The 23,690-nt window shown below is 44.4% G+C and overlaps 1 protein-coding gene across 2 annotated transcripts in view; it reads right to left on the bottom strand.

Annotated features, from left to right (window-relative positions):
* LOC143285906 (cytoplasmic dynein 1 light intermediate chain 2-like) overlaps nucleotides 1–23,690 on the bottom strand; it is a 45,712-nt gene that overhangs the window by 5,804 nt on the left and 16,218 nt on the right. Inside the window, exons 8-10 of one of the 2 annotated variants that reach the window (XM_076593356.1) lie at nucleotides 18,141–18,252; nucleotides 15,009–15,122; nucleotides 8,529–8,633 (exon numbers count right to left, since the gene is read on the bottom strand). In XM_076593356.1, coding sequence (XP_076449471.1) covers nucleotides 8,529–8,633; nucleotides 15,009–15,122; nucleotides 18,141–18,252 — 331 coding nt within the window. The remainder of the gene's footprint in view (nucleotides 1–8,528; nucleotides 8,634–15,008; nucleotides 15,123–18,140; nucleotides 18,253–23,690) is intronic. The other variant, XM_076593357.1, reaches the window with a different exon arrangement.

Genomic DNA, 23,690 nt, shown 5'->3' with positions numbered 1-23,690 from the left:
CAGTGACAACAGTGACCAACACACAGTACCTTATTAGACACCACACAGAGACATCAAACAGTGCATCACACAGTGGACAACACCGACATCAACAGTGACCTCAACTGACATCACACAGAGACAACACTGACAGCCCATCACTACAACACACAGTGAACAACAGTGACATCAACATGACATCTGACATCACACAGTGACAACACTGACAGTCATCACTACAACACACATTGACATCATTACAACACACAGTGACATCGCTGTTATCACTACAACACAGTGACATCACTACAGCACACAGTGACATCACTACAACACAACAACATCACTACAGCACACAGTGACATCACTACAACACATACTGACATCACTAAAACACACAGCAACATCACTGACATCACTACAACACGACATCACTACAACGACATCACTGACATCACTACAACACACAGTGACGACACCAACATCAAACAGTGACATCATTGACATCAAACTGTGACATCACTACACAATCACATCACTACATCACACAGCGACATCACTACATTACACAGCGACATCACTACAACACATACTGACATCCCTACAACACACAGTGACATCACTACAACACATACTGACATCACTAAAACCACACAGTGACATCACTACAGGCACATATTGACATCCCCTACAACACACAGCTGACATCACTACAACACACAGTGACATCACTACAACACATACTGACATCACTAAAACACACAGCAACATCACTACAGCACATATTGACATCCCTACAACACACAGCGACATCACTGACATCACTACAACACACAGTGACGACACCAACATCACAAGGTGACATGACTGACATCACACAGTGACATCAAGGACATCACTACAACACACACTGACATGACACAGTGACATCACTACAACACACAGTGACATCACAACACACAGTGACATCACACAGTGACAACACAACAACACACAGTGACATCACTGCAACACACAGTGCCATCACACAGTGACATCACTACAACACACAGTGACAACACTGACAACACACAGTGACATCACTACAACACACAGTGACAACACTGACAACACACTGTGATATCACTACAACGCACAGGTCCTGACACACACAGTGACATCACTACAACACACACTGACATCACTACAACACACACTGACAACACAGTGACATCGCTACAACACACAGGTCCTGACACACAGGGACAACAGTGACATCACTACAAGACACACTGACAACACACAGTGACAACAGTGACGTCAAAACAACATACAGGTCCTGACACACACTGTGACAACAGTAACATCACTATAACACACTGACGACAGTGACATCACACAGGTCCTGCCACACACAGTGAAATCACTATAACACAGGTGGTTCTGTCCCCCCCCCTCCTCTCCCTCCCCACACACACAGTGACAACACACATGGCAGCATTCATCTCTTAAAACAAAGGCTCATCTCTTAAAAGAAAGGTCAACAACAAGGACTCCTCTTTTAAAAGAGAGGGACTGATCCATCTCTTAAAAGAAAGGTAAATAACAGGGATGCATTTCTTTAAAGAAAGGTAAAACAAAGAAACTCATTTCTTGTCATTCTAAAGAAAGCTAAAAGAAGGGACACATCTTTTAAAAAGAATGGTCAAGAAAGGGACTCATTCATCTCCAATGGTTTAAAAAAAAAAAAAAAAAAGGGACAATGAAAGGTAAAAGAAAGCGACTATCTTTTGAAAGAAAGCTAAAAGAAAAGGACTCTTCTCTCAAATAAAAGGAACTCATCTCCTAAAAAGGGACATCTGTTAAAAGGGATTCTTCTCTTACATGAAAGGGACTCCTCTCATAACCGTGACTCCTCTCTTAAAAGAAAAGGACTATTCTTCTCTTGTTAACTCTCTCCATACGAACGGTGAAAGAGACGACTGACATTAACAGCGTTTCACCCCAATTACCATCATCAAAATATTGCAAGCGGAAGGCTCTTATACTGAAGAGGTGAATGTTGACAAAGAATACCACAATTCTGACGACGGAAGCTAAAGGTTGGGTCATTCAGACACCCACAGGACATCCGAGGGGTATGTGTAGAGGAAAAGAGAGGACTGGCCATACTGAGTGAGTTAAAGGGCTCCTTGGCTACAGAGTTTGTTCTGATCATTCATCCCTACACTCCAACCTGCATGACTGGAAAACAAGATGAAAATCACACTAAAAAAGTGAAATAAATGATAATAATAATCGTAATAATGTTAATTTGTATGGTGCCTATTCTCTAAATAGAGCTCCAGGCACTTTACAAAAACAGGGTAAACAAAATGATATACACACATTCAAAGATAGTTACACTACACACACACACACACACACACACACACACACAAGAAGTACACCATGAGAACAATGCACTAGTGCAGGGGTGATCTACATTTGTTTCAAGAAGTGGGTTTTCAACACCTAACACTGCCGTCTGCTGTCCAAACAAGAGGATCAACAAAGGAAACTGGCAGTTCCATTCAGCAAGCACACCAATCCTCTCTTTAGATTAGGACACTGGAGTGTGCATCAAATTCAAAGTTCACACTCCTCTGGAAGGGGAGGGCAGTCTCCATGCCCACTGACAAGGGTCATCCAAGGCAGCTAGCTGTGGGCCACTTTCCTGACAGGCAACAGTGGACATACATAGAAATGAACACTACCTCAATCACACAATCTGCCTCTTTGTACCGTTACATAGAAATGAACACTACCTCAATCACACAATCCGTCTCTTTGTACCATTACATAGAAATGAACACTACCTCAATCACACAATCCGTCTCTTTGTACCGTTACATAGACATGAACACTACCTCAATCACACAATCCGTCTCTTTGTACCATTACATAGAAATGAACACTACCTCAATCACACAATCCGTCTCTTTGTACAGTTACATAGAAATGAACACTACCTCAATCACACAATCCGTCTCTTTGTACCGTTACATAGAAATGAACACTACCTCAATCACACAATCCGTCTCTTTGTACCGTTACATAGAAATGAACACTACCTCAATCACACAATCCGTCTCTTTGTACCGTTACATAGAAATGAACACTACCTCAATCACACAATCCGTCTCTTTGTACAGTTACATAGAAATGAACACTACCTCAATCACACAATCCGTCTCTTTGTACCGTTACATAGAAATGAACACTACCTCAATCACACAATCTGCCTCTTTGTACCGTTACATAGAAATGAACACTAGCTCAATCACACAATCCGTCTCTTTGCACCATTACATAGAAATGAACACTAGCTCAATCACACAGTCAGTCTCTTTGTACCGTTACATAGAAATGAACACTAGCTCAATCACACAATCTGCCTCTTTGTACTGTTACATAGAAATGAACACTACCTCAATCACACAATCCTCGTCTCTTTGTACCGTTACATAGAAATGAACACTAGCTCAATCACACAATCTGCCTCTTTGTACCGTTACATAGAAATGAACACTACCTCAATCACACAATCCGTCTCTTTGTACCGTTACATAGAAATGAACACTAGCTCAATCACACAATCTGCCTCTTTGTACCGTTACATAGAAATGAACACTAGCTCAATCACACAGTCAGTCTCTTTGTACCGTTACATAGAAATGAACACTACCTCAATCACACAATCCGCCTCTTTGTACAGTTACATAGAAATGAACACTACCTCAATCACACAATCTGCCTCTTTGTACAGTTACATAGAAATGAACACTACCTCAATCACACAATCTGCCTCTTTGTACAGTTACATAGAAATGAACACTAGCTCAATCACACAGTCAGTCTCTTTGTACCGTTACATAGAAATGAACACTACCTCAATCACACAATCTGCCTCTTTGTACAGTTACATAGAAATGAACACTACCTCATATCACACAATCCGTCTCTTTGTACCGTTACATAGAAATGAACACTAGCTCAATCACACAATCTGCCTCTTTGTACAGTTACACAGAAATGAACACTACCTTGTATCACACAATCCATCTCTTTGTACCATTATATAGAAATGAACTTAATCACACATTACTCCATCACACATTCTATCTCTTTGTACATAAAAATCACACATTCTGTCTCTTGCAAAGTTACAGAATTCTCATGTCACCTCTTCTCTCTTCCCCCTGTCCCTTCCTTGAAAACAGGGCTATCTCATTTTCCGATCATGAATGTCACCTTGGTTTTACTTTGATCAAAATCTCTCATTACATTAACATGTCACAAAAACATGACAGACTGCACATCTTGAACTCTGACTATCAGCTCCATGTGCAAATAATTCACATTAGAAACAACCAGAATGTTAGTTTGTGCATGCACTTTATCAAGGCTAGGCTATTACAATTCCCTTCTTGCTGGCTGTCCACAGAGACTCCTCAAACCTCTCCAACATGCGAAAACATTGTGCTGCCATGCTCATTTTAAAGGCGCAGAAGTTCCAGCATTGTAGACCTCTCTTTAAGGAACTCTACTGGCTTCCAGTGGAGCATCAAGTACAACATCTCATGTATCTCCTTTCAAGTGATTGCTGGAAGTGCACCTCAGTATATTTCTGACCTTTTAAGCAAACATGCCCTTTCAGGTCTTGTTACTCTTCCAATAATGACAGAAGGAAGGTGGCAGAATGGTTAAGACGCTCAGCTGCCAATACAGAGAGTCCGTGAGGGTGTGGGTTCGAATCCCGCTCTCGCCCTTTCTCCTAAGTTTGACTGGAAAATCAAACTGAGCGTCTAGTCTTTCGGATGAGACGATAAACCGAGGTCCCGTGTGCAGCACGCACTTGGCGCACTGAAAAAGAACCCATGGCAACGAGAGTGTTGTCCTCTGGCGAAATTACGTAAAATGAAATCCACTTTCATAGGTACACAAATATGTAAGCATGCACTCAAGGCCTGACTAAGCGCGTTGGGTTATGCTGCTGGTCAGGCATCTGCTCAACAGATGTGGTGTAGCGTGTATGGATTTGTCCGAACGCAGTGACGCCTCCTTGAGAAAGTGAAACTGAAACTGTAATGACAGAATCTCTGGTGTTCCCAATCCAACATTGATAAACACTGTGGGAGAGCTTTTAGTTCTTCAACTGTACAAGCCTGCAAATCACTGCCTTTTTCACTCCCTCACTCTGCATGTCTCTGGCCTTTGTGTGGATCTTTTCTATCCTTTTACCTTCATGCTCTTTAATTCAGTAATCAGTTATTTCTTTTGTACCGGCCTTTGTGTGGATCTTTTCTATCCTTTTACCTTCATGCTCTTTAATTCAGTAATCAGTTATTTCTTTTGTACCGGCCTTTGTGTGGATCTTTTCTATCCTTTTACCTTCATGCTCTTTAATTCAGTAATCAGTTATTTCTTTTGTACCGGCCTTTGTGTGGATCTTTTCTATCCTTTTACCTTCATGCTCTTTAATTCAGTAATCAGTTATTTCTTTTGTACCGGCCTTTGTGTGGATCTTTTCTATCCTTTTACTTTCATACTCTTTAATTCAGTAATCAGTTATTTCTTTTGTACCGTCCCCTTGTATACCACCACTCGGTTCATAACACGGCTACAAAAGTGGCGTCGCTGACAGGATACTGATCCATAACACAGATAAAAAATTATCCTTTTATGTTTTAATCCCATTATCCAAATCCTTAATTATATCCATTACACATCTGGCGCTTGCGAACAATGATGTTTTAGTTCCTTAAATCTCTTATGAAAATTAAAGCCCCTTATCACCAAGTCTGTTACATATAAACAGAGAGAAAGAGAGAGAGAGAGAGAGAGAATGTATGTGTGTATGTGCATATATACACAATCCATGCCTTCCACAAAATTATGATGAAAATCTGCTTGTTTCTGCATGAGTCAGAATGTCTATGCGTGCTATATTCCCCAGGAGACCACCATATTTAAAAAACATTTACAATTTTTTTCATTAAAAGTGTCCAACTCCCATACACAGTGACAATGAGAGTGTATGTTGTTGTGCACATGTATGTCAGTGGAGAGGGGGGGACACTGGTGCTGGATGCATGACGCACGCTTTCATGTGTGCACACGTCTGCATACATGGATATGTAGTGCACACACATTTGCACTAACATGTACCCATGCGTGCTTGCAATTCTGTGCATGCAAATGCATACCAGCAAGCATGGAGGTGACAGAAATCACTGAAGCACACATGCACATGAAACATACACACACACAAAGCACATGTGCTCATGTGTCCACTGACAAATCAGGAAATCAGTTTTACAGCTGTCACAAACTGACAACTCATCTTCCCTCTTTACCTTTCTCAGAAGACACAGACGGTGTGTGTAACACCACATCAACACCTATGACGTCAGATTCTACAAAAAGACGGTCATCCTTCAAAGAAACAGATTTGTGGAAGCCATCATGACAGTAAATCAGAAGGTACACTGAAGCCTGTGAACATCAAAACAACTCTTGTTCAGGGTGACAGCGCAGAAGAAAAATGACCGACATCAAGACAACAGTCACTGAACAGCCAGAAACAACAGGACCAGATGAGTCGACTGTGGAAAAAGAACAGTACGCAGAACGCATGCGCGCACGAATGCAAGCACGCACACACACACACACAAACACACACTGTTTTGAAGTGTAAGACCTGACAGAAGGAAAAGAGCAATGTCTGCAATAACAAGGCAATCAGATGCAGAGTAATGCTCATGGGAAAAAAGTAGTACCCAATAAATGCAGTTAGTTTGATAAAACATACATGTTTATAGAAAGCTGTACACAAAGGTGAGATTCCAATACATTACGTTAGTTAGAAATGCACTGATACAGATACATGCTTGGTATAGTCTTCATAATGCATTTACAATATGCAATGGAAGTTACAGTCTTCATACTGTATTACACTATGCAATGTAAGATAAAGTCTTCATCTTCATACTGTATTTACACTATGCAATGGAAGATAAAGTCTTCATCTTCACACTGTATTTACACTATGCAATGGAAGATAAAGTCTTCATCTTCATACTGTATTTACACTATGCAATGGAAGATAAAGTCTTCATCTTCACACTGTATTTACACTATGCTATGGAAGATATATAATTTCCATACTGTATTTACACTAGGCAATGAAAGATACTGTTTTCAAACTGTATTTACACTATGCAATGGAAGATATGATCTTCGTAGTATCTACACTACACAGTGGAAGATACTGTCTTCATATAACACTGACACCATTAAACAGATTAACAGACATACATCTGGAATGAAAGAGACGCCCTCACCTCATACTGAGGTCTAGACCTTCAACACATTTAAAAAAATTTATATCTCTGAAGTTTTCCACTGTGAAACATGACTCGAAAAAGTTGTCTTTCCCTGGCCCCTCACACCCTTCAACAACCAGTGACAGTGACTGTATGGAACTAAACAACCTGCACAAATCCACTGCTGACATCAGCACTTCACATGGCTGGACCTGTCATCACGTTTCAACTAGCAATAACCAAGCCTCAGTTAAACCTCATCACTCATGGTTTGGCCACTGTGCAAAGCTTGGATCAGACAGTGACAATGGAAATCCCTAGGGGAAGCCTACAGGAGGATCAAATCAAGGCCTCAAATCAATCATCCTTCACATGGTTCAGTCCAAGATAGTGAAAGATAACTGGAGGTTCCAAGCACAGCATACAACATTCATCACACACCTATCACAGTGACCCTTCTTTGACAGACGCAGCAAACACATGGCTACAAGTCCACCCCTTCATCTTTAAATCTCACATGAATGATTATTCATGTCAGAAATCAAGGAACCCAAGGTGACAGTGAAAATACCCCCACTCCCCCAAGAAAATGCCCATGACCTGACATAAAAACAAAATGATTTTCCATAAATTTCCACAAACAAAAAAATTGAATATTTCTTGTCACTATGGATAAAAAAAAATCATACAAAAGAAAGCGTACTTTCACAAACTTCAATAATCCAGTTTAAAAAAAGAAGCAATACAGAAATAACCATTATGCCGATGAACAGAGAACTGGATTCCGCATTCATCAAGCAAAATCAATTTCCAATGAGTTTCCAGACATGCAGAATCTATTCACAACAGATTCTTTGTCCCAAACTGATCATCAGTTTTCCAGATTTGCATAATCTGTTCACAACAGACAGAGTCACTACTCAGCAAAGCTCACAGTCACACAGTTGCTGCCAGTCATTTCTCTTCCATGTTTCACACATCACATCTCCACTCTGTGCAGCAACATTTTCTGACAGAAAAAAAGGGCCAAAACAAATGTCAATGCAACAAAGTTACTGTCTCTTTGTACACACTTCCAACACTATTTCTTCACAAATGCCAACCAACTGGCCTCAGCGCCGCACAAAGAAGGATCACAGGACAGAAATGTATCCAGTGTAGAAAAGGTCAGAAAAAAGCACAAAGCCAGAAAGGCATGCGTACATGTTCGGGGGGTACCTTTCCGCGCATGGGGGAGGTCTGGGCCCCACCTGCCCGTTCAGGTGTGCGCTGGGCCTGTGGCCGGGATGGACGTGGTGAGGACGCCTCCTGCAATCAGTCACCACTCCCCAGGTACACACAGAGCCACTCGTCATCAGTCATCTGTCTGCAGGTATGCCTACCACTGCTCATGTACACACACACACACACCTAACACACCAGTCATACTACAACACACACATCCACTATGTACCACTCTTCATGTACACACACACACACACACCTAACACACCAGTCACACTACAACACACACATCCACTATGTACCACTCTTCATGTACACAGACACACACACACCTAACACACCAGTCACACTACAACACACACATCCACTATGTACCACTCTTCATGTACACAGACACACACACACCTAACACACCAGTCATACTACAACACACACATCCACTATGTACCACTCTTCATGTACACAGACACACACACACCTAACACACCAGTCATACTACAACACACACATCCACTATGTACCACTCTTCATGTACACACACACACACACACCTAACACACCAGTCACACTACAACACACACATCCACTATGTACCACTCTTCATGTACACAGACACACACACACCTAACACACCAGTCACACTACAACACACACATCCACTATGTACCACTCTTCATGTACACACACACACACACACCTAACACACCAGTCACACTACAACACACACATCCACTATGTACCACTCTTCATGTACACACACACACACACACACCTAACACACCAGTCACACTACAACACACACATCCACCATGTACCACTCTTCATGTACACAGACACACACACACCTAACACACCAGTCATACTACAACACACACATCCACTATGTACCACTCTTCATGTACACAGACACACACACACCTAACACACCAGTCATACTACAACACACACATCCACCATGTACCACTCTTCATGTACACACACACACACACACCTAACACACCAGTCACACTACAACACACACATCCACCATGTACCACTCTTCATGTACACAGACACACACACACCTAACACACCAGTCATACTACAACACACACATCCACTATGTACCACTCTTCATGTACACAGACACACACACACCTAACACACCAGTCATACTACAACACACACATCCACCATGTACCACTCTTCATGTACACACACACACACACACCTAACACACCAGTCACACTACAACACACACATCCACCATGTACCACTCTTCATGTACACAGACACACACACACCTAACACACCAGTCATACTACAACACACACATCCACTATGTACCACTCTTCATGTACACAGACACACACACACCTAACACACCAGTCATACTACAACACACACATCCACCATGTACCACTCTTCATGTACACACACACACACACACCTAACACACCAGTCACACTACAACACACACATCCACCATGTACCACTCTTCATGTACACACACACACACACACCTAACACACCAGTCACACTACAACACACACATCCACTATGTACCACTCTTCATGTACACACACACACACACACCTAACACACCAGTCATACTACAACACACACATCCACTATGTACCACTCTTCATGTACACAGACACACACACACCTAACACACCAGTCATACTACAACACACACATCCACTATGTACCACTGTTCTTGTACACAGACACACACACACCTAACACACCAGTCATACTACAACACACACATCCACTATGTACCACTGTTCTTGTACACAGACACACACACACCTAACACACCAGTCATACTACAACACACACATCCACTATGTACCACTGTTCATGTACACAGACACACACACACCTAACACACCAGTCATACTACAGCACACACATCCACTATGTACCACTGTTCTTGTACACAGACACACACACACACACACCTAACACACCAGTCATACTACAGCACACACATCCACTATGTACCACTGTTCTTGTACACAGACACACACACACACACACCTAACACACCAGTCATACTACAACACACACATCCACTATGTACCACTGTTCTTGTACACAGACACACACACACACACACCTAACACACCAGTCATACTACAGCACACACATCCACTATGTACCACTGTTCTTGTACACAGACACACACACACACACACCTAACACACCAGTCACACTACAACACACACATCCACTATGTACCACTCTTCATGTATACACACACACACACACACACCTAACACACCAGTCATACTACAACACACACATCCACTATGTACCACTCTTCATGTACACAGACACACCACACACCAGTCACACTACAACACACACATCCACTATGTACCACTCTTCATGTACACACACACACACACACACCTAACACACCAGTCATACTACAACACACACATCCACTATGTACCACTCTTCATGTACACAGACACACACACACACCTAACACACCAGTCACACTACAACACACACATCCACTATGTACCACTCTTCATGTACACAGACACACACACACACCTAACACACCAGTCACACTACAACACACACATCCACTATGTACCACTCTTCATGTACACACACACACACACACACACCTAACACACCAGTCACACTACAACACACACATCCACTATGTACCACTCTTCATGTACACAGACACACACACACCTAACACACCAGTCACACTACAACACACACATCCACTATGTACCACTCTTCATGTACACAAACACACACACACCTAACACACCAGTCACACTACAACACACACATCCACTATGTACCACTCTTCATGTACACACACACACACACCTAACACACCAGTCATACTACAACACACACATCCACTATGTACCACTGTTCATGTACACAAACACACACACACCTAACACACCAGTCATACTACAACACACACATCCACTATGTACCACTCTTCATGTACACAGACACACACACACCTAACACACCAGTCATACTACAACACACACATCCACCATGTACCACTCTTCATGTACACACACACACACACACCTAACACACCAGTCACACTACAACACACACATCCACCATGTACCACTCTTCATGTACACACACACACACACACCTAACACACCAGTCACACTACAACACACACATCCACTATGTACCACTCTTCATGTACACACACACACACACACCTAACACACCAGTCATACTACAACACACACATCCACTATGTACCACTGTTCTTGTACACAGACACACACACACCTAACACACCAGTCATACTACAACACACACATCCACTATGTACCACTCTTCATGTACACAGACACACACACACCTAACACACCAGTCATACAACAACACACACATCCACTATGTACCACTGTTCTTGTACACAGACACACACACACCTAACACACCAGTCATACTACAACACACACATCCACTATGTACCACTGTTCTTGTACACAGACACACACACACACACCTAACACACCAGTCATACTACAGCACACACATCCACTATGTACCACTGTTCTTGTACACAGACACACACACACACACACCTAACACACCAGTCACACTACAACACACACATCCACTATGTACCACTCTTCATGTACACACACACACACACACCTAACACACCAGTCATACTACAACACACACATCCACTATGTACCACTCTTCATGTACACAGACACACACACCTACACCAGTCACACTACAACACACACATCCACTATGTACCACTCTTCATGTACACACACACACACACACACCTAACACACCAGTCATACTACAACACACACATCCACTATGTACCACTCTTCATGTACACAGACACACACACACCTAACACACCAGTCACACTACAACACACACATCCACTATGTACCACTCTTCATGTACACAAACACACACACACCTAACACACCAGTCACACTACAACACACACATCCACTATGTACCACTCTTCATGTACACACACACACACACCTAACACACCAGTCATAATAATAATAATAATAATAATGGATACTTATATAGCACACTATCCAGAAATCTGCTCTAGGTGCTTTACAAAAACGCTTTTGATAACATAAAACATTATATCTATGTTACATACACACACCAAAATGTGACCACACACACACACACACACGCACGCACGCACGTACGCGCACACACACACGCACGCACGCACACACACACACACTGCATATACATTTACATACACACACACACCTAACACACCAGTCACACTACAACACACACATCCACTATGTACCACTCTTCATGTACACACACACACACACACCTAACACACCAGTCACACTACAACACACACATCCACTATGTACCACTCTTCATGTACACACACACACACACACCTAACACACCAGTCACACTACAACACACACATCCACTATGTACCACTCTTCATGTACACACACACACACACACCTAACACACCAGTCACACTACAACACACACATCCACTATGTACCACTCTTCATGTACACACACACACACACACCTAACACACCAGTCACACTACAACACACACATCCACTATGTACCACTCTTCATGTACACAACACACACACACCTAACACACCAGTCACACTACAACACACACATCCACTATGTACCACTCTTCATGTACACACACACACACACACCTAACACACCAGTCACACTACAACACACACATCCACTATGTACCACTCTTCATGTACACACACACAGAAATCTGCTCTAGGTGCTTTACAAAAACGCTTTTGATAACATAAAACATTATATCTATGTTACATACACACACCAAAATGTGACCACACACACACACACACACGCACGCACGCACGTACGCGCACACACACACGCACGCACGCACACACACACACACTGCATACATACATTTTAACATACATGTGTATCTAACAGCTACCCTAACAAATACGCACACATAGGCAGGCACAAACTTACATAAACACACGCACACACAATACACATTCATATACATGCATGTAGTTGTGGACCTGCCACAATTGAACTTATTGCTGAGGGAAAAGGTGAGTTTTGAGACGAGATTTAAAAGATGCGAGGGAATACTACAACACACACATCCACTATGTACCACTGTTCATGTACACAAACACACACACACCTAACACACCAGTCATACTACAACACACACATCCACTATGTACCACTCTTCATGTACACAGACACACACACACCTAACACACCAGTCACACTACAACACACACATCCACTATGTACCACTCTTCATGTACACAGACACACCACACACCTAACACACCAGTCATACTACAACACACACATCCACCATGTACCACTCTTCATGTACACAAACACACACACACCTAACACACCAGTCATACTACAACACACACATCCACTATGTACCACTCTTCATGTACACACACACACACACACACCTAACACACCAGTCACATTACAATACACACATCCACCATGTACCACTGTTCATGTACACAGACACACACACACCTAACACACCAGTCATACTACAACACACACATCCACCATGTACCACTCTTCATGTACACAGACACACCACACACCTAACACACCAGTCACATTACAATACACACATCCACCATGTACCACTGTTCATGTACACAAACACACACACACCTAACACACCAGTCACACTACAATACACACATCCACCATGTACCACTCTTCATGTACACACACACACACCTAACACACCAGTCACATTACAATACACACATCCACCATGTACCACTGTTCATGTACACAGACACACACACACCTAACACACCAGTCATACTACAACACACACATCCACCATGTACCACTGTTCATGTACACACACACACACACACCTAACACACCAGTCACACTACAACACACACATCCACCATGTACCACTCTTCATGTACACAGACACACACACACCTAACACACCAGTCACACTACAACACACACATCCACCATGTACCACTGTTCATGTACACAAACATACACACACACACCAATCACACAAATCATACCACAACACAGTGTTTAAATCTCACCAGTTTTACACATCTGCTCACAACATACCATCACCACCACCAAACACACACACACACACACACACACACACACAGAAATGCTTTTTAACACCACACTATGCCTGATGCAAAAAGCACACCACCACAAAATACGAAAAGATAAAATAATAAAATAAATCAATTTCCATTTATAAACATTCCGCAACCAAAAACAACAACAACAAAATACAAAAATGAACACAACTGAACAAAATACAAACCCCACCCACTCTTTTGTAAAAGGCTGACCTTTCAAAATTGATTTTTTTCCTTTAACAACAAAAACATCCCCCTGCCCCGCCAAAAAAGCCAGTTTCCCAAGCCCTGTTACCCCTGCAGGTGGAGTGGTCCCCCCTGAAGCTGCCTGCTTGGCCAGCACAGCCTGCATCTTCATCAGGAACACCTGTTCGTCCTCCGCCACCACCTCTGCGTCACGCTGCACCGGCTGTACACACACACACACATCTTCATCAGGAACACCTGTTCGTCCTCCGCCACCACCTCTGCGTCATGCTGCACCGGCTGTACACACACACACACATCTTCATCAGGAACACCTGTTCGTCCTCCGCCACCACCTCTGCGTCACGCTGCACCGGCTGTACACACACACACACATCTTCATAGGAACACCTGTTCGTCCTCCGCCACCACCTCTGCGTCACGCTGCACCGGCTGTACACACACACACACATCTTCATAGGAACACCTGTTCGTCCTCCGCCACCACCTCTGCGTCACGCTGCACCGGCTGTACACACACACACACACACATCTTCATCAGGAACACCTGTTCGTCCTCCGCCACCACCTCTGCGTCACGCTGCACCGGCTGTACACACACACACACATCTTCATCAGGAACACCTGTTCATCCTCCGCCGCCACCTCTGCGTCACGCTGCACCGGCTGTACACACACACACATCTTCATCAGGAACACCTGTTCGTCCTCCGCCACTACCTCTGCGTCACGCTGCACCGGCTGTACACACACACACACATCTTCATCAGGAACACCTGTTCGTCCTCCGCCACCACCTCTGCGTCACGCTGCACCGGCTGTACACACACACACACATCTTCATAGGAACACCTGTTCGTCCTCCGCCACCACCTCTGCGTCACGCTGCACCGGCTGTACACACACACACACATCTTCATAGGAACACCTGTTCGTCCTCCGCCACCACCTCTGCGTCACGCTGCACCGGCTGTACACACACACACACATCTTCATCAGGAACACCTGTTCGTCCTCCGCCACCACCTCTGCGTCACGCTGCACCGGCTGTACACACACACACACATCTTCATAGGAACACCTGTTCGTCCTCCGCCACCACCTCTGCGTCACGCTGCACCGGCTGTACACACACACACACATCTTCATAGGAACACCTGTTCGTCCTCCGCCACCACCTCTGCGTCACGCTGCACCGGCTGTACACACACACACACACACATCTTCATCAGGAACACCTGTTCGTCCTCCGCCACCACCTCTGCGTCACGCTGCACCGGCTGTACACACACACACACATCTTCATCAGGAACACCTGTTCATCCTCCGCCGCCACCTCTGCGTCACGCTGCACCGGCTGTACACACACACACACATCTTCATCAGGAACACCTGTTCGTCCTCCGCCACTACCTCTGCGTCACGCTGCACCGGCTGTACACACACACACACATCTTCATCAGGAACACCTGTTCGTCCTCCGCCACCACCTCTGCGTCACGCTGCACCGGCTGTACACACACACACACATCTTCATCAGGAACACCTGTTCGTCCTCCGCCACCACCTCTGCGTCACGCTGCACCGGCTGTACACACACACACACATCTTCATAGGAACACCTGTTCGTCCTCCGCCACCACCTCTGCGTCACGCTGCACCGGCTGTACACACACACACACATCTTCATAGGAACACCTGTTCGTCCTCCGCCACCACCTCTGCGTCACGCTGCACCGGCTGTACACACACACACACATCTTCATCAGGAACACCTGTTCGTCCTCCGCCACCACCTCTGCGTCACGCCGCACCGGCTGCACACACACACACATCTTCATCAGGAACACCTGTTCGTCCTCCGCCACCACCTCTGCGTCACGCTGCACCGGCTGTACACACACACACACATCTTCATAGGAACACCTGTTCGTCCTCCGCCACCACCTCTGCGTCACGCTGCACCGGCTGTACACACACACATACAGAGATCTATATCTATCTATCTCTCTCTATATATATATATACATGCCATCATACAGAGATCTTAGAACACTTTCATAATTGTTTCCAATTTTGTAAATGGTCCTTCCTGTACCAGAACATCAGTTGGTTTCGAATTCTCTCTCTCTCTCTCTCTCTCACATACACAGACACACAAAAGCAGACTGACAGTGACACACTTTCATTCATATCGTATCTCTTCACATCAATCCAGTTCATTTTTTCAGTCCCTCCAAATACCTAATGACTCACCCAAGGACACTGACAAAGGGACGTCACATCAGACAGAGCCAGGCAAGGCACTGTGCCTTCTGTACAGACTTGTCTTGACCACTTAACATAGCAGACTTGTCTTGACCACTTAACATAGCAGACTTGTCTTGACCACTTAACATACTGATACAACCAACTTATTTCTCTAATCAGGATGTTTAAAAAATAAATAAATAAATTAAAAAAATTCTGAACAGCCCTTGTTATGCAAATCTCTATTTTGAGAAAATGAATAGATGGCTTTGATATAGTTTTGATATTATGAAAACCTATAAAAACTAAACACCCTAATGACTCTTAGGGCACAGTTCTGATATCATGAAAACCTATAAAAACTAAACACCCTAATGACTCTAAGGGCACAGTTTTGATATCATGAAAACCTACAAAAACTAAACACCCTAATGACTCTTAGGGCACAGTTCTGATATCATGAAAACCTATAAAAACTAAACACCCTAATGACTCTAAGGGCACAGTTTTGATATTATGAAAACCTACAAAAACTAAACACCCTAATGACTCTAAGGGCACAGTTTTGATATTATGAAAACCTATAAAAACTAAACACCCTAATGACTCTAAGGGCACAGTTCTGATATCATGAAAACCTATAAAAACTAAACACCCTAATGACTCTAAGGGCACAGTTCTGATATCATGAAAACCTATAAAAACTAAACACCCTAATGACTCTAAGGGCACAGTTTTGATATTATGAAAACCTATAAAAACTAAACACCCTAATGACTCTTCACAGCGTTGAGGGAGAAGATAAAAACCATGTAATTTCTTATGGCATAATTTTCGTCATTCTGACACTTCGACACTTGTGTATTCTGAAAAACTATGTATAAATGAGTAAAAAATAAGTACATAAAATAAGAAAAATGAATTTAAAAAAAATGAAAAAAAATCAACCACACAATGGTGGCTGTCTGACCTTGCGTAACATAGGTTTGACGATGACTTCCTCCAATGAGTCGTCAGGTTTCATGGTGCTCATGCTCTCGTACAGTATGCTGATCTTCTTGTCATTGTCCCAGCCACTTGGCCTGACACACATCAACATCAACATCAACAGCTCAATTCCATGCCTCGTACAGTATGCTGATCTTCTTGTCATTGTCCCAGCCACTCAGCCTGACACACATCAACATCAACATCAACATAGCTCAATTCCATGCCTCGTACAGTATGCTGATCTTCTTGTCATTGTCCCAGCCACTCGGCCTGACACACATCAACATCAACATCAACAGCTCAATTCCATGCCTCGTACAGCATGCTGATCATCTTCTCAATGTCCCAGCCACTCGGCTGGACACACATCAACATCAACACAGCTCAATTCCATGCCTCGTACAGCATGCTGATCATCTTCTCAATGTCCCAGCCACTCGGCTGGACACACACATAAACAACAACATCAACACAGCTCAATTCCATTCTCTGTGCAAGAACATCTAATGATATAACTGGCAATTATATAGCGCATTTCTAAAAGTAAATTCCAGACAATTCCAGACAGTGGGAGCAGAAAAACTAAAACTGTGGTAGTCAAAAGACTTTAAAGTTCATTTGGGGTACTTTCACGTTTGTTCCCCTGAGGAGTGAAGGGAATGCAAAGGTTTCTATGTGAGGAGTGCATTAGACAGGAAAGGTGAAGCGTCCCAAGTATCAACCCAAATTACTCCACATTAACAACAATACTATTAACATTAATAACAATGATAGTAGCACATTTATACCCTTCCAAACCTCTCAAAGTACTTTACAAAAACCTCTCAATGCGCTTTACAATAATACAGAAGTCTGGCACTAAGCAGACATGCACACAAATGCACACACACACACACACGCACGCACACACACGTACATACATGCACGCACACACACGCACACACACACACACACACACTCGCATGCACACGCACATACATGCACGCACACACACGCACACACACACACACGCACATACATGTACGCACACACACGCACACACACACACACACACACACACTCGCATGCACACACACATGCACATGGAAAATAGTTGTGAATCCACAGAACAGATAAGATGCTAAAATGGAGTGCCTTTAATATGTCGAGACTGCTTGAAAAGAAATGTTTTTAGACTTGTTTCAAAGGAAGTGAGTGAGGCACTGTGATGGACTGAAAAACAAAATGAACTCCAGGTTTGTACAACCACACAATAAAAGCTTGAAAAGAAATGTTGTTTGACTTGTTTCAAAGGGGGTGAGTGAGGCACTGTGATGGACAGAAAAACAAAATGAACTCCAGGTTTGTACAACCACACAATAAAAGCTTGAAAAGAAATGTTGTTTGACTTGTTTCAAAGGGGGTGAGTGAGGCACTGTTATGGACAGAAAAACAAACGAGTGAGGCACTGTGATGGACTGAAAAACAAAATGAACTCCAGGTTTGTACAACCACACAATAAAAGCTTGAAAAGAAATGTTGTTTGACTTGTTTCAAAGGGGGTGAGTGAGGCACTGTGATGGACAGAAAAACAAAATGAACTCCAGGTTTGTACAACCACACAATAAATGCTTTCCTGTGTTTCCCTTTGATGAACAAACAAACAAACAGAGGTTGTCACACTTAACTACAACCTGTGCAAACAACAGACAACCAAATAAGTGGTTACAGAAGCCGTAATTTCAGTCAAAAATCAATCTGTCACTTACAAAAAGAAAAGCAACACACACTTAGAGCACAGAGCACCAAGCAAAACAAACTCCCTTGCACAGAGCACCAGTGAATGAGGAAATATCCACACCCACTGCAATACCACACCTTGTTTCCTGCCTCTTCACACTACCAGGAAACATCCACACCCACTGCAATACCACACCTTGTTTCCTGCCTCTTCACACTACCAGGAAACATCCACACCCACTGCAATACCACACCTTGTTTCCTGCCTCTTCACACTACCAGGAAACATCCACACCCACTGCAGTACCACACCTTGTTTCCTGCCTCTTCACACTACCAGGAAACATCCACATCCACTGCAGTACCACACCTTGTTTCCTGCCTCTTCACACTACCAGGAAACATCCACATCCACTGCAGTACCACACCTTGTTTCCTGCCTCTTCACACTACCAGGAAACATCCACACCCACTGCAATACAACTTGTTTCCTGCCTCTTCACACTACCAGGAAACATCCACACCCACTGCAGTACCACACCTTGTTTCCTGCCTCTTCACACTACCAGGAAATATCCACACCCACTGCAATACCACACCTTGTTTCCTGCCTCTTCACACTACCAGGAAACATCCACACCCACTGCAGTACCACACCTTGTTTCCTGCCTCTTCACACTACCAGGAAATATCCACACCCACTGCAGTACCACACCTTGTTTCCTGCCTCTTCACACTACCAGGAAACATCCACACCCACTGCAATACCACACCTTGTTTCCTGCCTCTTCACACTACCAGGAAACATCCACACCCACTGCAATACCACACCTTGTTTCCTGCCTCTTCACACTACCAGGAAACATCCACACCCACTGCAATACCACACCTTGTTTCCTGCCTCTTCACACTACCAGGAAACATCCACACCCACTGCAGTACCACACCTTGTTTCCTGCCTCTTCACACTACCAGGAAATATCCACACCCACTGCAATACCACACCTTGTTTCCTGCCTCTTCACAGTACCAGGAAACATCCACACCCACTGCAGTACCACACCTTGTTTCCTGCCTCTTCACACTACCAGGAAATATCCACACCCACTGCAATACCACACCTTGTTTCCTGCCTCTTCACAGTACCAGGACACATCCACACCCACTGCAGTACCACACCTTGTTTCCTGCCTCTTCACACTACCAGGAAACATCCACACCCACTGCAATACCACACCTTGTTTCCTGCCTCTTCACACTACCAGGACACATCCACACCCACTGCAGTACCACACCTTGTTTCCTGCCTCTTCACACTACCAGGAAACATCCACACCCACTGCAATACCACACCTTGTTTCCTGCCTCTTCACACAACCAGGAAACATCCACACCCACTGCAATACCACACCTTGTTTCCTGCCTCTTCACACTACCAGGAAACATCCACACCCACTGCAATACCACACCTTGTTTCCTGCCTCTTCACACTACCAGGAAATATCCACACCCACTGCAGTACCACACCTTGTTTCCTGCCTCTTCACACTACCAGGAAACATCCACACCCACTGCAGTACCACACCTTGTTTCCTGCCTCTTCACACTACCAGGAAACATCCACACCCACTGCAGTACCACACCTTGTTTCCTGCCTCTTCACACTACCAGGAAACATCCACACCCACTGCAATACCACACCTTGTTTCCTGCCTCTTCACACTACCAGGAAATATCCACACCCACTGCAATACCACACCTTGTTTCCTGCCTCTTCACACTACCAGGAAACATCCACACCCACTGCAGTACCACACCTTGTTTCCTGCCTCTTCACACTACCAGGAAACATCCACACCCACTGCAATACCACACCTTGTTTCCTGCCTCTTCACACTACCAGGAAACATCCACACCCACTGCAATACCACACCTTGTTTCCTGCCTCTTCACACTACCAGGAAACATCCACACCCACTGCAGTACCACACCTTGTTTCCTGCCTCTTCACACTACCAGGAAACATCCACACCCACTGCAGTACCACACCTTGTTTCCTGGAAACATCCACACCCACTGCAGTACCACACCTTGTTTCCTGCCTCTTCACACTACCAGGAAACATCCACACCCACTGCAATACCACACCTTGTTTCCTGCCTCTTCACACTACCAGGAAACATCCACACCCACTGCAGTACCACACCTTGTTTCCTGCCTCTTCACACTACCAGGAAATATCCACACCCACTGCAATACCACACCTTGTTTCCTGCCTCTTCACAGTACCAGGAAACATCCACACCCACTGCAGTACCACACCTTGTTTCCTGCCTCTTCACACTACCAGGAAACATCCACACCCACTGCAATACCACACCTTGTTTCCTGCCTCTTCACACTACCAGGAAACATCCACACCCACTGCAATACCACACCTTGTTTCCTGCCTCTTCACACTACCAGGAAACATCCACACCCACTGCAGTACCACACCTTGTTTCCTGCCTCTTCACACTACCAGGAAACATCCACACCCACTGCAGTACCACACCTTGTTTCCTGCCTCTTCACACTACCAGGACACATCCACACCCACTGCAGTACCACACCTTGTTTCCTGCCTCTTCACACTACCAGGAAACATCCACACCCACTGCAATACCACACCTTGTTTCCTGCCTCTTCACACAACCAGGAAACATCCACACCCACTGCAATACCACACCTTGTTTCCTGCCTCTTCACACTACCAGGAAACATCCACACCCACTGCAGTACCACACCTTGTTTCCTGCCTCTTCACACTACCAGGAAACATCCACACCCACTGCAGTACCACACCTTGTTTCCTGCCTCTTCACACTACCAGGAAACATCCACACCCACTGCAATACAACTTGTTTCCTGCCTCTTCACACTACCAGGAAACATCCACACCCACTGCAGTACCACACCTTGTTTCCTGCCTCTTCACACTACCAGGAAATATCCACACCCACTGCAATACCACACCTTGTTTCCTGCCTCTTCACACTACCAGGAAACATCCACACCCACTGCAGTACCACACCTTGTTTCCTGCCTCTTCACACTACCAGGAAACATCCACACCCACTGCAGTACCACACCTTGTTTCCTGCCTCTTCACACTACCAGGAAATATCCACACCCACTGCAATACCACACCTTGTTTCCTGCCTCTTCACAGTACCAGGAAACATCCACACCCACTGCAGTACCACACCTTGTTTCCTGCCTCTTCACACTACCAGGAAACATCCACACCCACTGCAATACCACACCTTGTTTCCTGCCTCTTCACACTACCAGGACACATCCACACCCACTGCAGTACCACACCTTGTTTCCTGCCTCTTCACACTACCAGGAAACATCCACACCCACTGCAATACCACACCTTGTTTCCTGCCTCTTCACACAACCAGGAAACATCCACACCCACTGCAATACCACACCTTGTTTCCTGCCTCTTCACACTACCAGGAAACATCCACACCCACTGCAATACCACACCTTGTTTCCTGCCTCTTCACACTACCAGGAAATATCCACACCCACTGCAGTACCACACCTTGTTTCCTGCCTCTTCACACTACCAGGAAACATCCACACCCACTGCAGTACCACACCTTGTTTCCTGCCTCTTCACACTACCAGGAAACATCCACACCCACTGCAGTACCACACCTTGTTTCCTGCCTCTTCACACTACCAGGAAACATCCACACCCACTGCAATACCACACCTTGTTTCCTGCCTCTTCACACTACCAGGAAATATCCACACC

Source organism: Babylonia areolata, chromosome 9 (assembly GCF_041734735.1).
Source record: "Babylonia areolata isolate BAREFJ2019XMU chromosome 9, ASM4173473v1, whole genome shotgun sequence".
Lineage (NCBI taxonomy): Eukaryota > Metazoa > Mollusca > Gastropoda > Neogastropoda > Buccinidae > Babylonia > Babylonia areolata.
The sequence above is the reverse complement of the archived record's forward strand: the minus strand, read 5'-3'. Positions and strand labels throughout refer to the sequence as shown.